This window comes from Scyliorhinus torazame, chromosome 16, assembly GCF_047496885.1.
Source record: "Scyliorhinus torazame isolate Kashiwa2021f chromosome 16, sScyTor2.1, whole genome shotgun sequence".
In the NCBI taxonomy this organism is placed as follows: domain Eukaryota; kingdom Metazoa; phylum Chordata; class Chondrichthyes; order Carcharhiniformes; family Scyliorhinidae; genus Scyliorhinus; species Scyliorhinus torazame.
Genome location: NC_092722.1, coordinates 199,183,142 through 199,204,359, shown reverse-complemented (window position 1 = coordinate 199,204,359; position 21,218 = coordinate 199,183,142). Strand labels below are relative to the sequence as shown.

The following is a 21,218-nucleotide window of genomic DNA, read 5'->3' as shown; positions in this document are numbered from 1 at the left end:
ATATTGAGGCGAGTTACATTGAGGTGAGTTACTTTGAGGTGAGTTATATTGAGGTGAGTTATATTGAGGTGATTTATATTGAGGTGATTGATATTGAGGTGAGTTATATTGAGGTGAGTTTGATTGAGGTGAATTACATTGAGGTGAGTTTGATTGAGGTGAATTACATTGAGGTGAGTTACATTGAGGTGAATTACATTGAGGTGAGTTTGATTGAGGTGAATTACATTGAGGTGAGTAACATTGAGGTGAGTTATATTGAGGTGAGTTATATTGAGGTGAGTTACATTGAGGTGAGTTATATTGAGGTGGTATATATTGAGGTGAGTTATATTGAGGTGAGTTACATTGAGGTGAGTTACATTGAGGTGAATTACATTGAGGTGAGTTACATTGAGGTGAATTACATTGAGGTGAGTTTGATTGAGGTGAATTACATTGAGGTGAGTAACATTGAGGTGAGTTACATTGAGGTGAGTTCTATTGAGGTGAGTTACATTGAGGTGAGTTATATTGAGGTGGTATATATTGAGGTGAGTTATATTGAGGTGCGTTACATTGAGGTGAGTTACATTGAGGTGAATTACATTGAGGTGAGTTATATTGAGGTGAGTTACATTGAGGTGAGTTACATTGAGGTGAGTTATATTGAGGTGGTATATATTGAGGTGAGTTATACTGAGGTGAGTTACATTGAGGTGAGTTACATTGAGGTGAATTACATTGAGGTGAGTTATATTGAGGTGAGTTACATTGAGGTGAATTACATTGAGGTGAGTTATATTGAGGTGAGTTACATTGAGGTGAGTTATATTGAGGTGAATTATATTGAGGTGAATTACATTGAGGTGAGTTACATTGAGGTGAATTACATTGAGGTGAGTTACATTGAGGTGAGTTACATTGAGGTGAGTTACATTGAGGTGAGTTATATTGAGGTGAGTTACATTGAGGTGAGTTATATTGAGGTGAGTTACATTGAGGTGAGTTATATTGAGGTGAGTTATATTGAGGTGATTTATATTGAGGTGACCTTTATTGAGGTGAGTGATATTGAGGTGATTTATATTGAGGTGAGTTATATTGAGGTGAGTTACTTTGAGGTGAGTTACTTTGAGGTGAGTTATATTGAGGTGAGTTATATTGAGGTGATTTATATTGAGGTGATTGATATTGAGGTGAGTTATATTGAGGTGAGTTATATTGAGGTGATTTATATTGAGGTGAGTTATATTGAGGTGATTTATATTGCGGTGATTTATATTGAGGTGAGTTATATTGAGGTGAGTTATATTGAGGTGATTTATATTGAGGTGAGTTACATTGAGGTGAGTTACATTGAGGTGAGTTACATTGAGGTGAATTACATTGAGGTGAGTTATATTGAGCTGAGTTACATTGAGGTGAGTTACATTGAGGTGAGTTACATTGAGGTGAGTTACATTGAGGTGAATTACATTGAGGTGAGTTACATTGAGGTGAGTTACACTGAGGTGAGTTAGATTGAGGTGAATTACATTGAGGTGAGTTTGATTGAGGTGAATTACATTGAGGTGAGTTTGATTGAGGTGAATTACATTGAGGTGAGTTACATTGAGGTGAATTACATTGAGGTGAGTTTGATTGAGGTGAATTACATTGAGGTGAGTAACATTGAGGTGAGTTACATTGAGGTGAGTTATATTGAGGTGAGTTAAATTGAGGTGAGTTATATTGAGGTGGTATATATTGAGGTGAGTTATATTGAGGTGAGTTACATAGAGGTGAGTTACATTGAGGTGAGTTACATTGAGGTGAATTACATTGAGGTGAGTTATATTGAGGTGAGTTACATTGAGGTGAGTTACATTGAGGTGAGTTATATTGAGGTGGTATATATTGAGGTGAGTTATATTGAGGTGAGTTACATTGAGGTGAGTTACATTGAGGTGAATTACATTGAGGTGAGTTATATTGAGGTGAGTTACATTGAGGTGAATTACATTGAGGTGAGTTATATTGAGGTGAGTTACATTGAGGTGAGTTATATTGAGGTGAATTATATTGAGGTGAATTACATTGAGGTGAGTTACATTGAGGTGAATTACATTGAGGTGAGTTACATTGAGGTGAGTTACATTGAGGTGAGTTACATTGAGGTGAGTTATATTGAGGTGAGTTACATTGAGGTGAGTTATATTGAGGTGAGTTACATTGAGGTGAGTTATATTGAGGTGAGTTATATTGAGGTGATTTATATTGAGGTGACCTTTATTGAGGTGAGTGATATTGAGGTGATTTATATTGAGGTGAGTTATATTGAGGTGAGTTACTTTGAGGTGAGTTACTTTGAGGTGAGTTATATTGAGGTGAGTTATATTGAGGTGATTTATATTGAGGTGATTGATATTGAGGTGAGTTATATTGAGGTGAGTTATATTGAGGTGATTTATATTGAGGTGAGTTATATTGAGGTGATTTATATTGCGGTGATTTATATTGAGGTGAGTTATATTGAGGTGAGTTATATTGAGGTGATTTATATTGAGGTGAGTTACATTGAGGTGAGTTACATTGAGGTGAGTTACATTGAGGTGAATTACATTGAGGTGAGTTATATTGAGCTGAGTTACATTGAGGTGAGTTACATTGAGGTGAGTTACATTGAGGTGAGTTACATTGAGGTGAATTACATTGAGGTGAGTTACATTGAGGTGAGTTACATTGAGGTGAGTTAGATTGAGGTGAATTACATTGAGGTGAGTTTGATTGAGGTGAATTACATTGAGGTGAGTTTGATTGAGGTGAATTACATTGAGGTGAGTTACATTGAGGTGAATTACATTGAGGTGAGTTTGATTGAGGTGAATTACATTGAGGTGAGTAACATTGAGGTGAGTTACATTGAGGTGAGTTATATTGAGGTGAGTTACATTGAGGTGAGTTATATTGAGGTGGTATATATTGAGGTGAGTTATATTGAGGTGAGTTACATAGAGGTGAGTTACATTGAGGTGAATTACATTGAGGTGAGTTACATTGAGGTGAATTACATTGAGGTGAGTTTGATTGAGGTGAATTACATTGAGGTGAGTAACATTGAGGTGAGTTACATTGAGGTGAGTTCTATTGAGGTGAGTTACATTGAGGTGAGTTATATTGAGGTGGTATATATTGAGGTGAGTTATATTGAGGTGAGTTACATTGAGGTGAGTTACATTGAGGTGAATTACATTGAGGTGAGTTATATTGAGGTGAGTTACATTGAGGTGAGTTACATTGAGGTGAGTTATATTGAGGTGGTATATATTGAGGTGAGTTATATTGAGGTGAGTTACATTGAGGTGAGTTACATTGAGGTGAATTACATTGAGGTGAGTTATATTGAGGTGAGTTACATTGAGGTGAGTTACATTGAGGTGAGTTATATTGAGGTGGTATATATTGAGGTGAGTTATATTGAGGTGAGTTACATTGAGGTGAGTTACATTGAGGTGAATTACATTGAGGTGAGTTATATTGAGGTGAGTTACATTGAGGTGAATTACATTGAGGTGAGTTATATTGAGGTGAGTTACATTGAGTAGAGTTATATTGAGGTGAATTATATTGAGGTGAATTACATTGAGGTGAGTTACATTGAGGTGAATTACATTGAGGTGAGTTACATTGAGGTGAGTTACATTGAGGTGAGTTACATTGAGGTGAGTTACATTGAGGTGAGTTACATTGAGGTGAGTTATATTGAGGTGAGTTATATTGAGGTGAGTTATATTGAGGTGATTTATATTGAGGTGACCTTTATTGAGGTGAGTGATATTGAGGTGATTTATATTGAGGTGAGTTATATTGAGGTGAGTTATATTGAGGCGAGTTACATTGAGGTGAGTTACTTTGAGGTGAGTTATATTGAGGTGAGTTATATTGAGGTGAGTTATATTGAGGTGATTTATATTGAGGTGATTGATATTGAGGTGAGTTATATTGAGGTGAGTTTGATTGAGGTGAATTACATTGAGGTGAGTTTGATTGAGGTGAATTACATTGAGGTGAGTTACATTGAGGTGAATTACATTGAGGTGAGTTTGATTGAGGTGAATTACATTGAGGTGAGTAACATTGAGGTGAGTTATATTGAGGTGAGTTATATTGAGGTGAGTTACATTGAGGTGAGTTATATTGAGGTGGTATATATTGAGGTGAGTTATATTGAGGTGAGTTACATTGAGGTGAGTTACATTGAGGTGAATTACATTGAGGTGAGTTACATTGAGGTGAATTACATTGAGGTGAGTTTGATTGAGGTGAATTACATTGAGGTGAGTAACATTGAGGTGAGTTACATTGAGGTGAGTTCTATTGAGGTGAGTTACATTGAGGTGAGTTATATTGAGGTGGTATATATTGAGGTGAGTTATATTGAGGTGAGTTACATTGAGGTGAGTTACATTGTGGTGAATTACATTGAGGTGAGTTATATTGAGGTGAGTTACATTGAGGTGAGTTACATCGAGGTGAGTTATATTGAGGTGGTATATATTGAGGTGAGTTATATTGAGGTGAGTTACATTGAGGTGAGTTACATTGAGGTGAATTACATTGAGGTGAGTTATATTGAGGTGAGTTACATTGAGGTGAATTACATTGAGGTGAGTTATATTGAGGTGAGTTACATTGAGGTGAGTTATATTGAGGTGAATTATATTGAGGTGAATTACATTGAGGTGAGTTACATTGAGGTGAATTACATTGAGGTGAGTTACATTGAGGTGAGTTACATTGAGGTGAGTTACATTGAGGTGAGTTATATTGAGGTGAGTTACATTGAGGTGAGTTATATTGAGGTGAGTTACATTGAGGTGAGTTATATTGAGGTGAGTTATATTGAGGTGATTGATATTGAGGTGACCTTTATTGAGGTGAGTGATATTGAGGTGATTTATATTGAGGTGAGTTATATTGAGGTGAGTTATATTGAGGCGAGTTACTTTGAGGTGAGTTACTTTGAGGTGAGTTATATTGAGGTGAGTTATATTGAGGTGATTTATATTGAGGTGATTGATATTGAGGTGAGTTATATTGAGGTGAGTTATATTGAGGTGATTTATATTGAGGTGAGTTATATTGAGGTGATTTATATTGCGGTGATTTATATTGAGGTGAGTTATATTGAGGTGAGTTATATTGAGGTGATTTATATTGAGGTGAGTTACATTGAGGTGAGTTACATTGAGGTGATTTACATTGAGGTGAGTTATATTCAGGTGAATTATATTGAGGTGACTTACACTGAGGTGAGTTACATTGAGGTGAGTTACATTGAGGTGAGTTACATTGAGGTGAGTTACATTGAGGTGAATTATATTGAAGTGAATTATATTGAGGTGAGTTACACTGAGGTGAGTTATATTGAGGTGAGTTACATTGAGGTGATTTATATTGAGGTGAATTATATTGAGGTGAATTATATTGAGGTGAATTATATTGAGGTGAGTTATATTGAGGTGAGTTATATTGAGGTGATTTATATTGAGGTGAGTTACATTGAGGTGAGTTACATTGAGGTGAGTTATATTGAGGTGAATTACATTGAGGTGAATTATATTGAGGTGAGTTACATTGAGGTGAATTACATTGAGGTGAGTTACATTGAGGTGAGTTATATTGAGGTGAGTTACAATGAGGTGAATTACATTGAGGTGTATTACATTGAGGTGAATTACATTGAGGTGAGTTACATTGAGGTGAGTTACATTGAGGTGAATTACATTGAGGTGAGTTATATTGAGGTGAGTTACATTGAGGTGAGTTACATTGAGGTGAGTTACATTGAGGTAAGTTACATTGAGGTGAGTTATATTGAGGTGAGTTACAATGAGGTGAATTACATTGAGGTGAATTATATTGAGGTGAATTATATTGAGGTGAATTACATTGAGGTGAGTTACATTGAGGTGAGTTACATTGAGGTGAGTTACATTGAGGTGAATTACATTGAGGTGAGTTATATTGAGGTGAGTTACATTGAGGTGAGTTACATTGAGGTGAGTTACATTGAGGTGAGTTACATTGAGGTGAGTTATATTGAGGTGAGTTACATTGAGGTGAATTACATTGAGGTGAGTTAGATTGAGCTGAATTACATTGAGGTGAGTTTGATTGAGATGAATTACATTGAGGTGCGTTTGATTGAGGTGAATTACATTGAGGTGAGTTTGATTGAGGTGAATTACATTGAGGTGAGTTACATTGAGGCAAATTACATTGAGGTGAGTTTGATTGAGGTGAATTACATTGAGGTGAGTTTGATTGAGGTGAATTACATTGAGGTGAGTTACATTGAGGCGAATTACATTGAGGTGAGTTTGATTGAGGTGAATTACATTGAGGTGAGTAACATTGAGGTAAGTTACATTGAGGTGAGTTATATTGATGTGAGTTACATTGAGGTGAGTTATATTGAGGTGGTATATATTGAGGTGAGTTATATTGAGGTGAGTTACATTGAGTTGAGTTACATTGAGGTGAATTACATTGAGGTGTGTTATATTGAGGTCAGTTACATTGAGGTGAGTTATATTGAGGTGAGTTATATTGAGGTGAGTTACATTGAGGTGAGTTACATTGAGGTGAGTTACATTGAGGTGAGTTACATTGAGGTGAGTTACATTGAGGTGAGTTATATTGAGGTGAGTTATATTGAGGTGAGTTATATTGAGGTGAGTTATATTGAGGTGAGTTACATTGAGGTGAACTACATTGAGGTGAGTTATATTGAGGTGAGTTATATTGAGGTGAGTTATATTGAGGTGAATTATATTGAGGTGAATTACATTGAGGTGAGTTACATTGAGGTGAGTTACATTGAGGTGAGTTACATTGAGGTGAGTTATATTGAGGTGAGTTATATTGAGGTGAGTTATATTGAGGTGATTTATATTGAGGTGAGCTTTATTGAGGTGAGCGATATTGAGGTGATTTATATTGAGGTGAGTTATATTGAGGTGAGTTACTTTGAGGTGAGTTACTTTGAGGTGAGTTACATTGAGGTGAGTTATATTGAGGTGGTTTATATTGAGGTGATTGATATTGAGGTGAGTTATATTGAGGTGAGTTATATTAAGGTGATTTATATTGAGGTGAGTTATATTGAGGTGATTTATATTGAGGTGAGTTATATTGAGGTGAGTTATATTGAGGTGAGTTATATTGAGGTGAGTTATATTGAGGTGATTTATATTGAGGTCCGTTACATTGAGGTGAGTTACATTGAGGTGATTTACATTGAGGTGAGTTACATTGAGGTGAGTTACACTGAGGTGAATTATATTGAGTTGAATTATATTGAGGTGAGTTACACTGGGGTGAGTTACATTGAGGTGATTTACATTGAGGTGAGTTACATTGAGGTGAGTTTCATTGAGGTGCATTTCATTGAGGTGAGTTACATTGAGGTGAGTTATATTGAGGTGAGTTACATTGAGGTGAGTAACATTGAGGTGAGTTACATTGAGGTGAATTACATTGAGGTGAATTACATTGAGGTGAGTTACATTGAGGTGAATTACATTGAGGTGAGTTATATTGAGGTGAGTTATATTGAGGTGATTTATATTGAGGTGAGTTATATTGAGGTGAGTTATATTGAGGTGAGTTACATTGAGGTGAGTTACGTTGAGGTGAGTTATATTGCGGTGAATTACATTGAGGTGAATTATATTGAGGTGAATTACATTGAGGTGAGTTATATTGAGGTGAGTTACAATGATGTGAATTACATTGAGGTGAGTTATATTGAGGTGAATTACATTGAGGTGAGTTACATTGAGGTGAGTTACAATGAGGTGAGTTACATTGAGGTGAATTACATTGAGGTGAGTTATATTGAGGTGAGTTATATTGAGGTGAGTTACATTGAGGTGAGTTACATTGAGGTGAGTTACATTGAGGTGAGTTACATTGAGGTGAGTTAGATTGAGGTGAATTACATTGAGGTGAGTTTGATTGAGATGAATTACATTGAGGTCAGTTTGATTGAGGTGAATTACATTGAGGTGAGTTTGATTGAGGTGAATTACATTGAGGTGAGTTACATTGAGGTGAATTACATTGAGGTGAGTTTGATTGAGGTGAATTACATTGAGGTGAGTAACATTGAGGTGAGTTACATTGAGGTGAGTTATATTGAGGTGAGTTACATTGAGGTGAGTTATATTGAGGTGGTATATATTGAGGTGAGTTATATTGAGGTGAGTTACATTGAGGTGAATTACATTGAGGTGAGTTATATTGAGGTGAGTTACATTGAGGTGAGTTATATTGAGGTGAGTTACATTGAGGTGAGTTACATTGAGTTGAGTTACATTGATGTGAATTACATTGAGGTGAATTACATTGAGGTGAGTTACATTGAGGTGAATTACATTGAGGTAAGTTACATTGAGGTGAGTTATATTGAGGTGAGTTACAATGAGGTGAATTACATTGAGGTGAATTACATTGAGGTGAGTTACATTGAGGTGAGTTACATTGAGGTGAATTACATTGAGGTGAGTTATATTGAGGTGAGTTACATTGAGGTGAGTTACATTGAGGTGAGTTACATTGAGGTGAGTTATATTGAGGTGAGCTACATTGAGGTGAGTTATATTGAGGTGAATTACATTGAGGTGAATTATATTGAGGTGAGTTACTTTGAGGTGAATTACATTGAGGTGAGTTACATTGAGGTGAGTTATATTGAGGTGAATTACAATGAGGTGAATTACATTGAGGTGAATTATATTGAGGTGAATTACATTGAGGTGAGTTACATTGAGGTGAGTTACATTGAGGTGAGTTATATTGAGGTGAGTTACAATGAGGTGAATTACATTGAGGTGAATTATATTGATGTGAATTACATTGAGGTGAGTTACATTGAGGTGAGTTATATTGAGGTGAATTACATTGAGGTGAATTACATTGAGGTGAGTTACATTGAGGTGAGTTACATTGAGGTGAGTTATATTGAGGTGAATTACATTGAGGTGAGTTACATTGAGGTGAGTTATATTGAGGTGAATTACAATGAGGTGAATTACATTGAGGTGAATTATATTGAGGTGAATTACATTGAGGTGAGTTACATTGAGGTGAATTATGTTGAGGTGAATTACATTGAGGTGAATTACATTGAGGTGAGTTACATTGAGGTGAGTTACAATGAGGTGAATTACATTGAGGTGAATTATGTTGAGGTGAATTACATTGAGGTGAATTACATTGAGGTGATTTATATTGAGGTGAGTTACATTGAGGTGAGTTACATTGAGGTGAATTACATTGAGGTGAGTTATATTGAGGTGAGTTACATTGAGGTGAGTTACATTGAGGTGAGTTACATTGAGGTGAGTTATATTGAGGTGAGCTACATTGAGGTGAGTTATATTGAGGTGAATTACATTGAGGTGAATTATATTGAGGTGAGTTACATTGAAGTGAATTACATTGAGGTGAGTTACATTGAGGTGAGTTATATTGAGGTGAATTACAATGAGGTGAATTACATTGAGGTGAATTATATTGAGGTGAATTACATTGAGGTGAGTTACATTGAGGTGAGTTACATTGAGGTGAGTTATATTGAGGTGAGTTACAATGAGGTGAATTACATTGAGGTGAATTATATTGATGTGAATTACATTGAGGTGAGTTACATTGAGGTGAGTTATATTGAGGTGAATTACATTGAGGTGAATTACATTGAGGTGAGTTACATTGAGGTGAGTTACATTGAGGTGAGTTATATTGAGGTGAATTACATTGAGGTGAGTTACATTGAGGTGAGTTATATTGAGGTGAATTACAATGAGGTGAATTACATTGAGGTGAATTATATTGAGGTGAATTACATTGAGGTGAGTTACATTGAGGTGAATTATGTTGAGGTGAATTACATTGAGGTGAATTACATTGAGGTGAGTTACATTGAGGTGAGTTACAATGAGGTGAATTACATTGAGGTGAATTATGTTGAGGTGAATTACATTGAGGTGAATTACATTGAGGTGAGTTACATTGAGGTGATTTATATTGAGGTGAGTTATATTGAGGTGAGTTACATTGAGGTGAGTTATATTGAGGTGAATTACAATGAGGTGAATTACATTGAGGTGAATTATGTTGAGGTGAATTACATTGAGGTGAGTTACATTGAGGTGAGTTACATTGAGTTGAGTTACATTGAGGTGAGTTACATTGCGGTGAGTTATATTGAGGTGAGTTACATTGGGGTGAGTTATATTGAGGTGAGTTACATTGAGGTGAGTAACATTGAGGTGAGTTACATTGAGGTGAATTACATTGAGGTGAATTACATTGAGGTGAGTTACATTGAGGTGAATTACATTGAGGTGAGTTATATTGAGGTGAGTTATATTGAGGTGATTTATATTGAGGTGAGTTATATTGAGGTGAGTTATATTGAGGTGAGTTACATTGAGGTGAGTTACGTTGAGGTGAGTTATATTGCGGTGAATTACATTGAGGTGAATTATATTGAGGTGAATTACATTGAGGTGAGTTATATTGAGGTGAGTTACAATGATGTGAATTACATTGAGGTGAGTTATATTGAGGTGAATTACATTGAGGTGAGTTACATTGAGGTGAGTTACAATGAGGTGAGTTACATTGAGGTGAATTACATTGAGGTGAGTTATATTGAGGTGAGTTATATTGAGGTGAGTTACATTGAGGTGAGTTACATTGAGGTGAGTTACATTGAGGTGAGTTACATTGAGGTGAGTTAGATTGAGGTGAATTACATTGAGGTGAGTTTGATTGAGATGAATTACATTGAGGTCAGTTTGATTGAGGTGAATTACATTGAGGTGAGTTTGATTGAGGTGAATTACATTGAGGTGAGTTACATTGAGGTGAATTACATTGAGGTGAGTTTGATTGAGGTGAATTACATTGAGGTGAGTAACATTGAGGTGAGTTACATTGAGGTGAGTTATATTGAGGTGAGTTACATTGAGGTGAGTTATATTGAGGTGGTATATATTGAGGTGAGTTATATTGAGGTGAGTTACATTGAGGTGAATTACATTGAGGTGAGTTATATTGAGGTGAGTTACATTGAGGTGAGTTATATTGAGGTGAGTTACATTGAGGTGAGTTACATTGAGTTGAGTTACATTGATGTGAATTACATTGAGGTGAATTACATTGAGGTGAGTTACATTGAGGTGAATTACATTGAGGTAAGTTACATTGAGGTGAGTTATATTGAGGTGAGTTACAATGAGGTGAATTACATTGAGGTGAATTACATTGAGGTGAGTTACATTGAGGTGAGTTACATTGAGGTGAATTACATTGAGGTGAGTTATATTGAGGTGAGTTACATTGAGGTGAGTTACATTGAGGTGAGTTACATTGAGGTGAGTTATATTGAGGTGAGCTACATTGAGGTGAGTTATATTGAGGTGAATTACATTGAGGTGAATTATATTGAGGTGAGTTACTTTGAGGTGAATTACATTGAGGTGAGTTACATTGAGGTGAGTTATATTGAGGTGAATTACAATGAGGTGAATTACATTGAGGTGAATTATATTGAGGTGAATTACATTGAGGTGAGTTACATTGAGGTGAGTTACATTGAGGTGAGTTATATTGAGGTGAGTTACAATGAGGTGAATTACATTGAGGTGAATTATATTGATGTGAATTACATTGAGGTGAGTTACATTGAGGTGAGTTATATTGAGGTGAATTACATTGAGGTGAATTACATTGAGGTGAGTTACATTGAGGTGAGTTACATTGAGGTGAGTTATATTGAGGTGAATTACATTGAGGTGAGTTACATTGAGGTGAGTTATATTGAGGTGAATTACAATGAGGTGAATTACATTGAGGTGAATTATATTGAGGTGAATTACATTGAGGTGAGTTACATTGAGGTGAATTATGTTGAGGTGAATTACATTGAGGTGAATTACATTGAGGTGAGTTACATTGAGGTGAGTTACAATGAGGTGAATTACATTGAGGTGAATTATGTTGAGGTGAATTACATTGAGGTGAATTACATTGAGGTGATTTATATTGAGGTGAGTTACATTGAGGTGAGTTACATTGAGGTGAATTACATTGAGGTGAGTTATATTGAGGTGAGTTACATTGAGGTGAGTTACATTGAGGTGAGTTACATTGAGGTGAGTTATATTGAGGTGAGCTACATTGAGGTGAGTTATATTGAGGTGAATTACATTGAGGTGAATTATATTGAGGTGAGTTACATTGAAGTGAATTACATTGAGGTGAGTTACATTGAGGTGAGTTATATTGAGGTGAATTACAATGAGGTGAATTACATTGAGGTGAATTATATTGAGGTGAATTACATTGAGGTGAGTTACATTGAGGTGAGTTACATTGAGGTGAGTTATATTGAGGTGAGTTACAATGAGGTGAATTACATTGAGGTGAATTATATTGATGTGAATTACATTGAGGTGAGTTACATTGAGGTGAGTTATATTGAGGTGAATTACATTGAGGTGAATTACATTGAGGTGAGTTACATTGAGGTGAGTTACATTGAGGTGAGTTATATTGAGGTGAATTACATTGAGGTGAGTTACATTGAGGTGAGTTATATTGAGGTGAATTACAATGAGGTGAATTACATTGAGGTGAATTATATTGAGGTGAATTACATTGAGGTGAGTTACATTGAGGTGAATTATGTTGAGGTGAATTACATTGAGGTGAATTACATTGAGGTGAGTTACATTGAGGTGAGTTACAATGAGGTGAATTACATTGAGGTGAATTATGTTGAGGTGAATTACATTGAGGTGAATTACATTGAGGTGAGTTACATTGAGGTGATTTATATTGAGGTGAGTTATATTGAGGTGAGTTACATTGAGGTGAGTTATATTGAGGTGAATTACAATGAGGTGAATTACATTGAGGTGAATTATGTTGAGGTGAATTACATTGAGGTGAGTTACATTGAGGTGAGTTACATTGAGTTGAGTTACATTGAGGTGAGTTACATTGCGGTGAGTTATATTGAGGTGAGTTACATTGGGGTGAGTTATATTGAGGTGAGTTACATTGACGGGTTAGTCTGCAGTGAGTTTCAGTGGGCTCACAGACAGCCAATCTGCAGCCACTATTTATTGGGTTTGTTTTTTTGCGGCTGGATTGAACACTGATGTGCTGATACTGCGCCCGAGACGTTTAATTGATCAATCATCTGATAGGTTCACAATTGCAGTCTCTGTTCTCTCCCATAGGCCCCACTGTTGAGCAACAGGCAGAGATGGCTCGGACTGATGGACGGGTTCTGGCTTCTCTACATCCAGACCAAGTTAGTGACTTTTGAATTATTTATTTCCCAGTCTGACAGGCGTTGAGTGTGGTTATCTGCAGAAGAAGTTCTGATTTCATTTCTGGGACATGAACTCCATGGTCAACAGCATGAATTTTGCAATGAAGCGATTGGAGGTGCACAGGGGGAGTGCAGTGTTAGTTCCAACAAGCACATGGCCACGGCTGTGTATTGACGGTGTGAGCAGGCTGAAGACCTCTCTGTGTGGGGTAATTGGGATGTTTGGGGAGGGGGGGGGGGTCACAGTTACAATCCTGGGGTTCTGTTTAGGAAGGAGCAACAAACTATTATTTCCAGCTCCAGTCGCTCTCAACTGGGTCTTTGTTAGTCGATGCCTGACTTGCCGACTCTGTTTATATCAGGTCACGTGAACATTTTTAAGATGTCCGCGGCCCTCACCCCACCCCCCCGATCGGGGGAGCTCGTATTCACCACTACAGCTGTAGGTGATGCAGCGCATCGCAGTCCAACAGGCCGGGCCCGTGGCCCTTTTACCACGATGTGCGCGAGGCCCATCAACTGGGGACCATAAACCACTGGGTCATAGCACCGGGGTCATAGCACCAGGGTCATAGCACCGGGGTCATAGCACCGGGATCATAGCACCAGGGTCATAGCACCGGGATCATAGCACCGGGGTCATAGCACCGGGGTCATAGCACCAGGGTCATAGCACCGGGGTCATAGCACCAGGGTCATAGCACCGGGGTCATAGCACCAGGGTCATAGCACCGGGATCATAGCACCGGGGTCATAGCACCGGGGTCATAGCACCAGGGTCATAGCACCGGGGTCATAGCACCAGGGTCATAGCACCGGGGTCATAGCACCGGGGTCATAGCACCGGGGTCATAGCACCAGGGTCATAGCACCGGGGTCATAGCACCGGGATCATAGCACCGGGGTCATAGCACCGGGGTCATAGCACCGGGGTCATAGCACCGGGGTCATAGCACCAGGGTCATAGCACCGGGATCATAGCACCGGGATCATAGCACCGGGGTCAGAGCACCGGGGTCATAGCACCGGGGTCATAGCACCAGGGTCATAGCACCGGGGTCATAGCACCAGGGTCATAGCACCGGGGTCATAGCACCGGGATCATAGCACCGGGGTCATAGCACCGGGGTCATAGCACCGGGGTCATAGCACCGGGGTCATAGCACCAGGGTCATAGCACCGGGATCATAGCACCGGGGTCAGAGCACCGGGGTCAGAGCACCGGGGTCATAGCACCAGGGTCATAGCACCGGGGTCATAGCACCGGGGTCATAGCACCGGGGTCATAGCACCAGGGTCATAGCACCGGGGTCATAGCACCGGGGTCATAGCACCAGGGTCATAGCACCGGGGTCATAGCACCGGGGTCATAGCACCGGTGTCATAGCACCGGGGTCATAGCACCGAGGTCATAGCACCGGGATCATAGCACCGGGGTCATAGCACCGGGGTCATAGCACCAGGGTCATAGCACCAGGGTCATAGCACCGGGGTCATAGCACCAGGGTCATAGCACCGGGGTCATAGCACCGGGGTCATAGCACCGGGGTCATAGCACCAGGGTCATAGCACCGGGGTCATAGCACCGGGGTCATAGCACCGGGGTCATAGCACCAGGGTCATAGCACCGGGGTCATAGCACCAGGGTCATAGCACCGGGGTCATAGCACCGGGGTCATAGCACCGGGGTCATAGCACCGGGGTCATAGCACCGGGGTCATAGCACCGGGGTCATAGCACCAGGGTCATAGCACCAGGGTCATAGCACCGGGGTCATAGCACCGGGGTCATAGCACCGGGGTCATAGCACCGGGGTCAGAGCACCGGGGTCATAGCACCAGGGTCATAGCACCGGGGTCATAGCACCGGGGTCATAGCACCGGGGTCAGAGCACCGGGGTCATAGCACCGGGGTCATAGCACCAGGGTCATAGCACCGGGGTCATAGCACCGGGGTCATAGCACCGGGGTCATAGCACCGGGGTCAGAGCACCGGGGTCATAGCACCGGGGTCATAGCACCAGGGTCATAGCACCAGGGTCATAGCACCGGGGTCATAGCACCGGGGTCATAGCACCAGGGTCATAGCACCGGGGTCATAGCACCAGGGTCATAGCACCAGGGTCATAGCACCAGGGTCATAGCACCGGGGTCATAGCACCGGGGTCATAGCACCAGGGTCATAGCACCAGGGTCATAGCACCGGGGTCAGAGCACCGGGGTCATAGCACCGGGGTCATAGCACCGGGGTCATAGCACCAGGGTCATAGCACCGGGGTCAGAGCACCGGGGTCATAGCAGTGCCTGTGAGATCCAATGAATTTCCCATGTAGGCAGCAAATCAGGCATTTGTCAAATCCAGGGTCTGAGCTCCCATTTTAATGTGGTCAAACGTCTGTTGACTGACCACAGGGACCACTGCGCTGGTGTCCAACTCCATGTCGAGCAGGTGTCCATTTGCTCGTACCGCAACCTTAATGGGGCCACTCGGGGTGGGGGGTGGGGGGAGCTGCACAGTGTAACTACATACAGTCATCCTCCTCCTCTGGACCATCTAAATGGAAAGTACTGGCCCTGAGCTGGAGGCGGCTCTACCGGTGCATCTGGACCTCCGATCCACCCGTGGCCTGAACTCACGCCGGGATCGGTGACCACAAATTCCACAATGACCTGGCTCCTCCTCTTTGGACTCCGGGGAAGACTCCCACCAGGAAAGCCCGTTCTTTGGCCACCGGGTCAGGTCTTTACAATGTTCAGTCCAGGGAAAAGCAGAGGGATGGGGAGGGGCCCCAGGACGGAAGGGGTCGTGCCCTAAGGTGTTCACCTCCATTCCCTGAACCTCCTGCACTCCTCGCTTTGCGGTTTTGCAGGACAGCACAATCTGGACAGTCTGTTGCAAAGTTAGAGAAGGTTCGGCCACCAGCTTCTTGTGTGAAGCTGCATTGTTTCTGCCGCAAACCAAGTGGTCCTGTAGCATTTCAGACGAGGCAGTACTATATTCACAGAACTCTGCAATTTTCCACAACCTCGATAAAAACTCAGTGATGGATTCACCTGGAGTACTTTCAGCCATATTAAACCTGTACCGCTGTACTATTAGTGACAGGGTTGGGTTAAAATGTTGCCCCACTAACTTGTCAAGCTTATCAAATGTTTTAGCGTCTGGGGCCACTGGGTAGGTAGGGCTCCGTGTCACTCCGAACATGTGCGTGCCACAAGCAGTAAGCAAAATGACTGCCTGGCTGTCATTCGCCATGATATCATTGGCCTGGAAAAAGCACCACATCCTCTGTGCGTACTGTTCCAATCTTCCAGTCAGGCATCAAACACATCCAACCGTCTACAGAGAGGCATAATTGAAGGAAAATGATAAACTGTGTCCTAGAAAGATGGAGAGGTGGCTGAGCTGCATCGATAGTGAACCGGCCTATCTCCTCATCGCCAGTTTAGTAAGGGGCAACAAAGAGGCCTCACCAAGAAAACAAAACCTACTTTATTTTACAACATGATTTACAGCTGGGTCTTCTCTAGTCAGTGCCTGACTTGCTGACTCAATTTATACAAAGTCAAGTGAACATTGTTAAGGGCCCCCCCCGCACCCCTCCCCCCTGCCCCCCCCCCCCCCCCCCCTTTACCGGGGTAGCTCGCATTCTGCAAGCTCCACAAGGTTGTGGAGCGTCCCGATCCTGTGAGACCCGTGCGGGTTACAACAATCTGTATTTTGATTCCTCGCTTTCTTTTGTGTGCAGAGAGCTGACATCATCCACCGGCTCGCTGACCTGCTGACAGACAATAGAGATGAGATCCTGAAATCTAACAAAAGAGACATGGAGAAGGCAGTGGCCTTGGGTCAGGACAAAGATCTTTTGGTTTTATTATCTGTCATATAATTTGGGAGATTTGGGAAAAGGGGCCTTGCATACCTGTCACTCTGGGTATTCCCAAACTTCAAGTGGATCCTTGCGATTCTAGTTCATTAACCCATTGGAGTCAATCCCAACACTGCAGAATTTAAACTAAATGTGACCTCTGTTGTCCTGGCCCTTCACCTACACCTTCTCAACGATTCACCCCTTAAGCAGTGATATAAGACCAGCACATAATATAATTGTTCAGACCAATCTCATAGAACAAGGCACAATGGTTAGCACTGCTGCCTCACAACGCAGAGGACCCAGGTTCAATTCTGGCCTTGGGTGACAGTCCGTCTGGAGTTTGCATGTTCTCCCCGTGTCTGAGTGGGTTTCCTCCGGGTGCTCCGGTTTCCTCCCACAGAGTAAAGGTGTGCAGGTTAGCTGGCATGGCCATGCTAAAATGGCCCTAAGTGTCCAAAAGGTCAGGTGGGATTACTGGGTTATGGGGATCGAATGGAGGTGTGGGCTTAAGTGGGGTGCTCTTTCAAGGGACAGTGCAGACTCGATAGGCCAAATGGCCTCCATCTGCACTGTAAATTCTATGATTCTAATATAAAGATAGACAGTAAGAGATTGTTTAAATATGTAAAAAGGAAGAGAGGCCAAAGTGAACATAGAAAATGAGAATGGGGAAATAATAATGGGGAACTGGGAAATGGCAGGAGTTAAATAAATACTTCGTGTCAGTCTTCATGGGGGGGATATTAAAGGAAATTGCTATGGAGAGAGTGGATGCACTGATAGTAATCTTCTAAGAATCCTAAATTCTGAAGCTCCAGAGGATTAGAAAACTGCAAATGTAACACCTTTATTCAAAAAAGGAAGTTGAACTGGGGGGAGCTGGGAGCCAGGTCAGGTAGGGCTGGGAAAGGGGGTTGGTTTGGGTCAGACGAAGGAGGGGGTGTCGGGTTGGGTTGGGTCGGGTCGGGCAGAAGCTCGACATCATCCAGAACAAAACAGCCCGCCTGATTGTCACCCCTTCCACAAACATTCAGTCCCTCCACCACTAAAGAACAGTGGCAGCCGTGTGTAGTGTCTACAAGATGCACTGCAGGAACTCACCAAGGTTCCTTAGACAGCACCTTCCAAACCCACGACCACGACCATCTAGAAGGACAAGAGCAGCAGATACCTGGGAACCCCACCACCTGGAGGCTCCCCTCCAAGTCACTCACCACCCTGACTGGGAAATATATCGCCGTTCCTTCACTGTCGCTGGGTCATAATTCTGGAACTCCCTCCCTAACAGCACAGTGGATGTACCTACACCTCAGGGACTGCAGCGATTCAAGAAGGCAGCTCACCACCACCTTCTGAAGGGCAACTGGGGGTGGGCAATAAATGCTAGCCCCAGCGACTCCCACATCCCGTAAAAAATTAATAGAAAAAAAACACAGCTGGAATACTGTGAACAATTTTGCTCCCCTTATCTAAGGAGAGATATACTGGCATTGGCGGCTGTCCAGAGAAGATTCACTGGATTGATCCCGGGTATGAATGGACTTTCTTATGAGGAGAGGTTGAGTAGGTTGGGCCTGTGCTTATTGGAGTTTAGAAGAATGAGAGGCGACATTATCGGATTCTCAGGGGGTTTGACAGGGTCGATGCTGAGAGGATGTTTCCCCTTGTGGGAGAGTCTATGACCAGATGGCAGAATCTCAGAGTAAGGGGGTCGCCCATTTCAGACAGAGATGAGGAGGAATTTCTTCTCTCAGAGGGGAGTGAATCTGTGGAATTCTTTACCGCAGAGAGCTGTAGAGGCTGGGGCGTTAGGTATGTTCAAGGCTGAGACAGACAGATTTTTAATCAAGGTTTTAAAAAAATCTTTATTGTCACAAGTAGGTTTACATTAACACTGCAATGAAGTTACTGTGAAAATCTCCTAGCCGCCACATTCCGGCGCCTGTTTGGGTACACTGAGGGAGAATTCAGAATATCCAATTCACCTAACAGCACGTCTTTGGACAGTGGGAGGAAACCAGAGTATCCGGAGGAAACCCACGCAGACTCTGCACAGACAGTGACCCAAGCCGGGAATCGAGCCCAGGTCCCTGGCACAGTGAAACAACAGTGCTAACCACTGTGCTACCATGCTGCCCACAGTGGGGATAAGGCGAGAAAGTAGAGTTGAGGATTATATTAGATCAGTCATGATCTCAGTGAATAGCAGAGCAGACTTGACGGACAACTTGTGCCCCATGTCTTATGGTCTTATATTCCGCAATCAGTACAAACCTGGGTTTAACCCATGAAGGAAAAGCTAACTCCGACCCTTAATACACATACTTCACATTGTGCCAATCTGCAGCAATATTTTCACAGTTTATTAAACTTTAAATTCACCTTTGTAGACCAGTCACCCAGGATAATCAGAGAGCTTCTCATATGATCTCCACCCAGAGTTTCTGACATTCATTCAGTTCTAACAATTGATCTTCAAAGTGTTGTGATGAGAATTATAATGAAAAATTACTTATGCACCTTCTCTCTTTCTGCGGAGCAGGGCAGCTGTCACAGCCATTGTTAAAACGATTATCCCTCACCACAGCGAAGTTAAACAGCCTGGCCATCGGCCTGCGTCAGATTGCAGCATCCGCTCAAGACAGTGTGGGCCGCTTGATCAGGAGGACCAGAGTGGCAAAAGGACTCGATCTGGAGCAGATAACTGTTCCCATTGGTGTCCTGTTGGTGATTTTTGAATCTCGTCCAGACTGCCTCCCCCAGGTGATTGGAACGTGTGGGGAAAGCGGGGAATGGGTCAGAGTCAGAAAGATATGGGGGAGTGCAACAAAGGCACCGGAATGTCACACAGGAGCGATGAAGAGTATGGATGGAGTGATAGTGAAAGTTTATTCTGGTGGGTGGGCATTTAAGAGTTACACATTAGCCAGATCAGGCAAGGACAGCAGATTTCCTTCTCTAAAGGACATTAGTGAACCAGATGAGTTTTTATAACATCGAAGATGGTTACATGGTCAACAATAGACTTTTAATTCCAGATTTTTGTTGAATACAAATGAGGAAAGCTTCAAACCTAGATGTACAGAGCATTATCTGTATCCCTGGATTACTAGTCCAGCAACGGTACCACTATGTCACTACCTCCCCGCATGGTGTGGCTATTGCTAGTAATGTGAACCGTCCTTGAGCGTCTCATTGTAAAAAGCAAATTAAGACCAGAGGGAATGTACACATTAGATTTTGTATCATCTGCAAATTTGGAGAAAATACATTTATTTCCCTCGTCCAAATCATTAATATATAATGTGAACAGTTGGGGTCCCAGCACAAATCCCTGCGGTACCCCACGAGTCATAAAAAGACCCATTTATTCCAACTTTTTGCTTCCTGTTTGCTAACCATGTCAAGACATTACCCGTAATCCCATGCACTTTAATTTTACATATTAATCTGCTTTGTGAGACCTTGTTGAAAACCTTCTGAAAGTCTAAATAAACCACATCCACCGGGTCTCCCTGGTCAACTCTACGAGTTACATCTTCAAAGAATTCTAGTAGGTTTGTCAAACACGATTTTCCTTTCATAAATCCACACTGACTTTGTCTGATTACACCCCTGCTTTCCAAATGCTGTGCTATGAAATCCTTGATAATGGACTCCAGCAACTTCCCTACTACTGACGTTAGGCTCACTGGTCTATAGTTCCTTGTTTTCTCTCTACCTCCCTTTTTGAATAGCGGGGTTACATTCGCTACTCTCCAATCTGTAGGAACCATTCCAGAGTCCAAACAATTTTGGTAAATGACCACCAATGGATCTACTATTTCTAAAGCCACCTCCTTAAGTACTCTGGGATGAAGATTATCTGGCCCTGGAGATTTGTCCGCCTTCAATCCCATTAATTTCCCCCAAACTATTTATTTACTAATACTAATTTCCTTCAGCTCCTCACTAAATCTTGTGCTTCTC

At 41.4% G+C, this 21,218-nt stretch overlaps 1 protein-coding gene across 2 annotated transcripts in view; it reads left to right on the top strand.

The window, feature by feature from the left end:
• The window catches only part of aldh18a1 (aldehyde dehydrogenase 18 family, member A1), a 93,943-nt gene that overhangs the window by 42,059 nt on the left and 30,666 nt on the right, over positions 1-21,218 (top strand). For both annotated transcript variants that reach the window (XM_072479773.1, XM_072479772.1), the window contains exons 10-12: positions 13,281-13,354; positions 17,124-17,223; positions 19,792-20,012. In XM_072479773.1, coding sequence (XP_072335874.1) covers positions 13,281-13,354; positions 17,124-17,223; positions 19,792-20,012 — 395 coding nt within the window. The remainder of the gene's footprint in view (positions 1-13,280; positions 13,355-17,123; positions 17,224-19,791; positions 20,013-21,218) is intronic.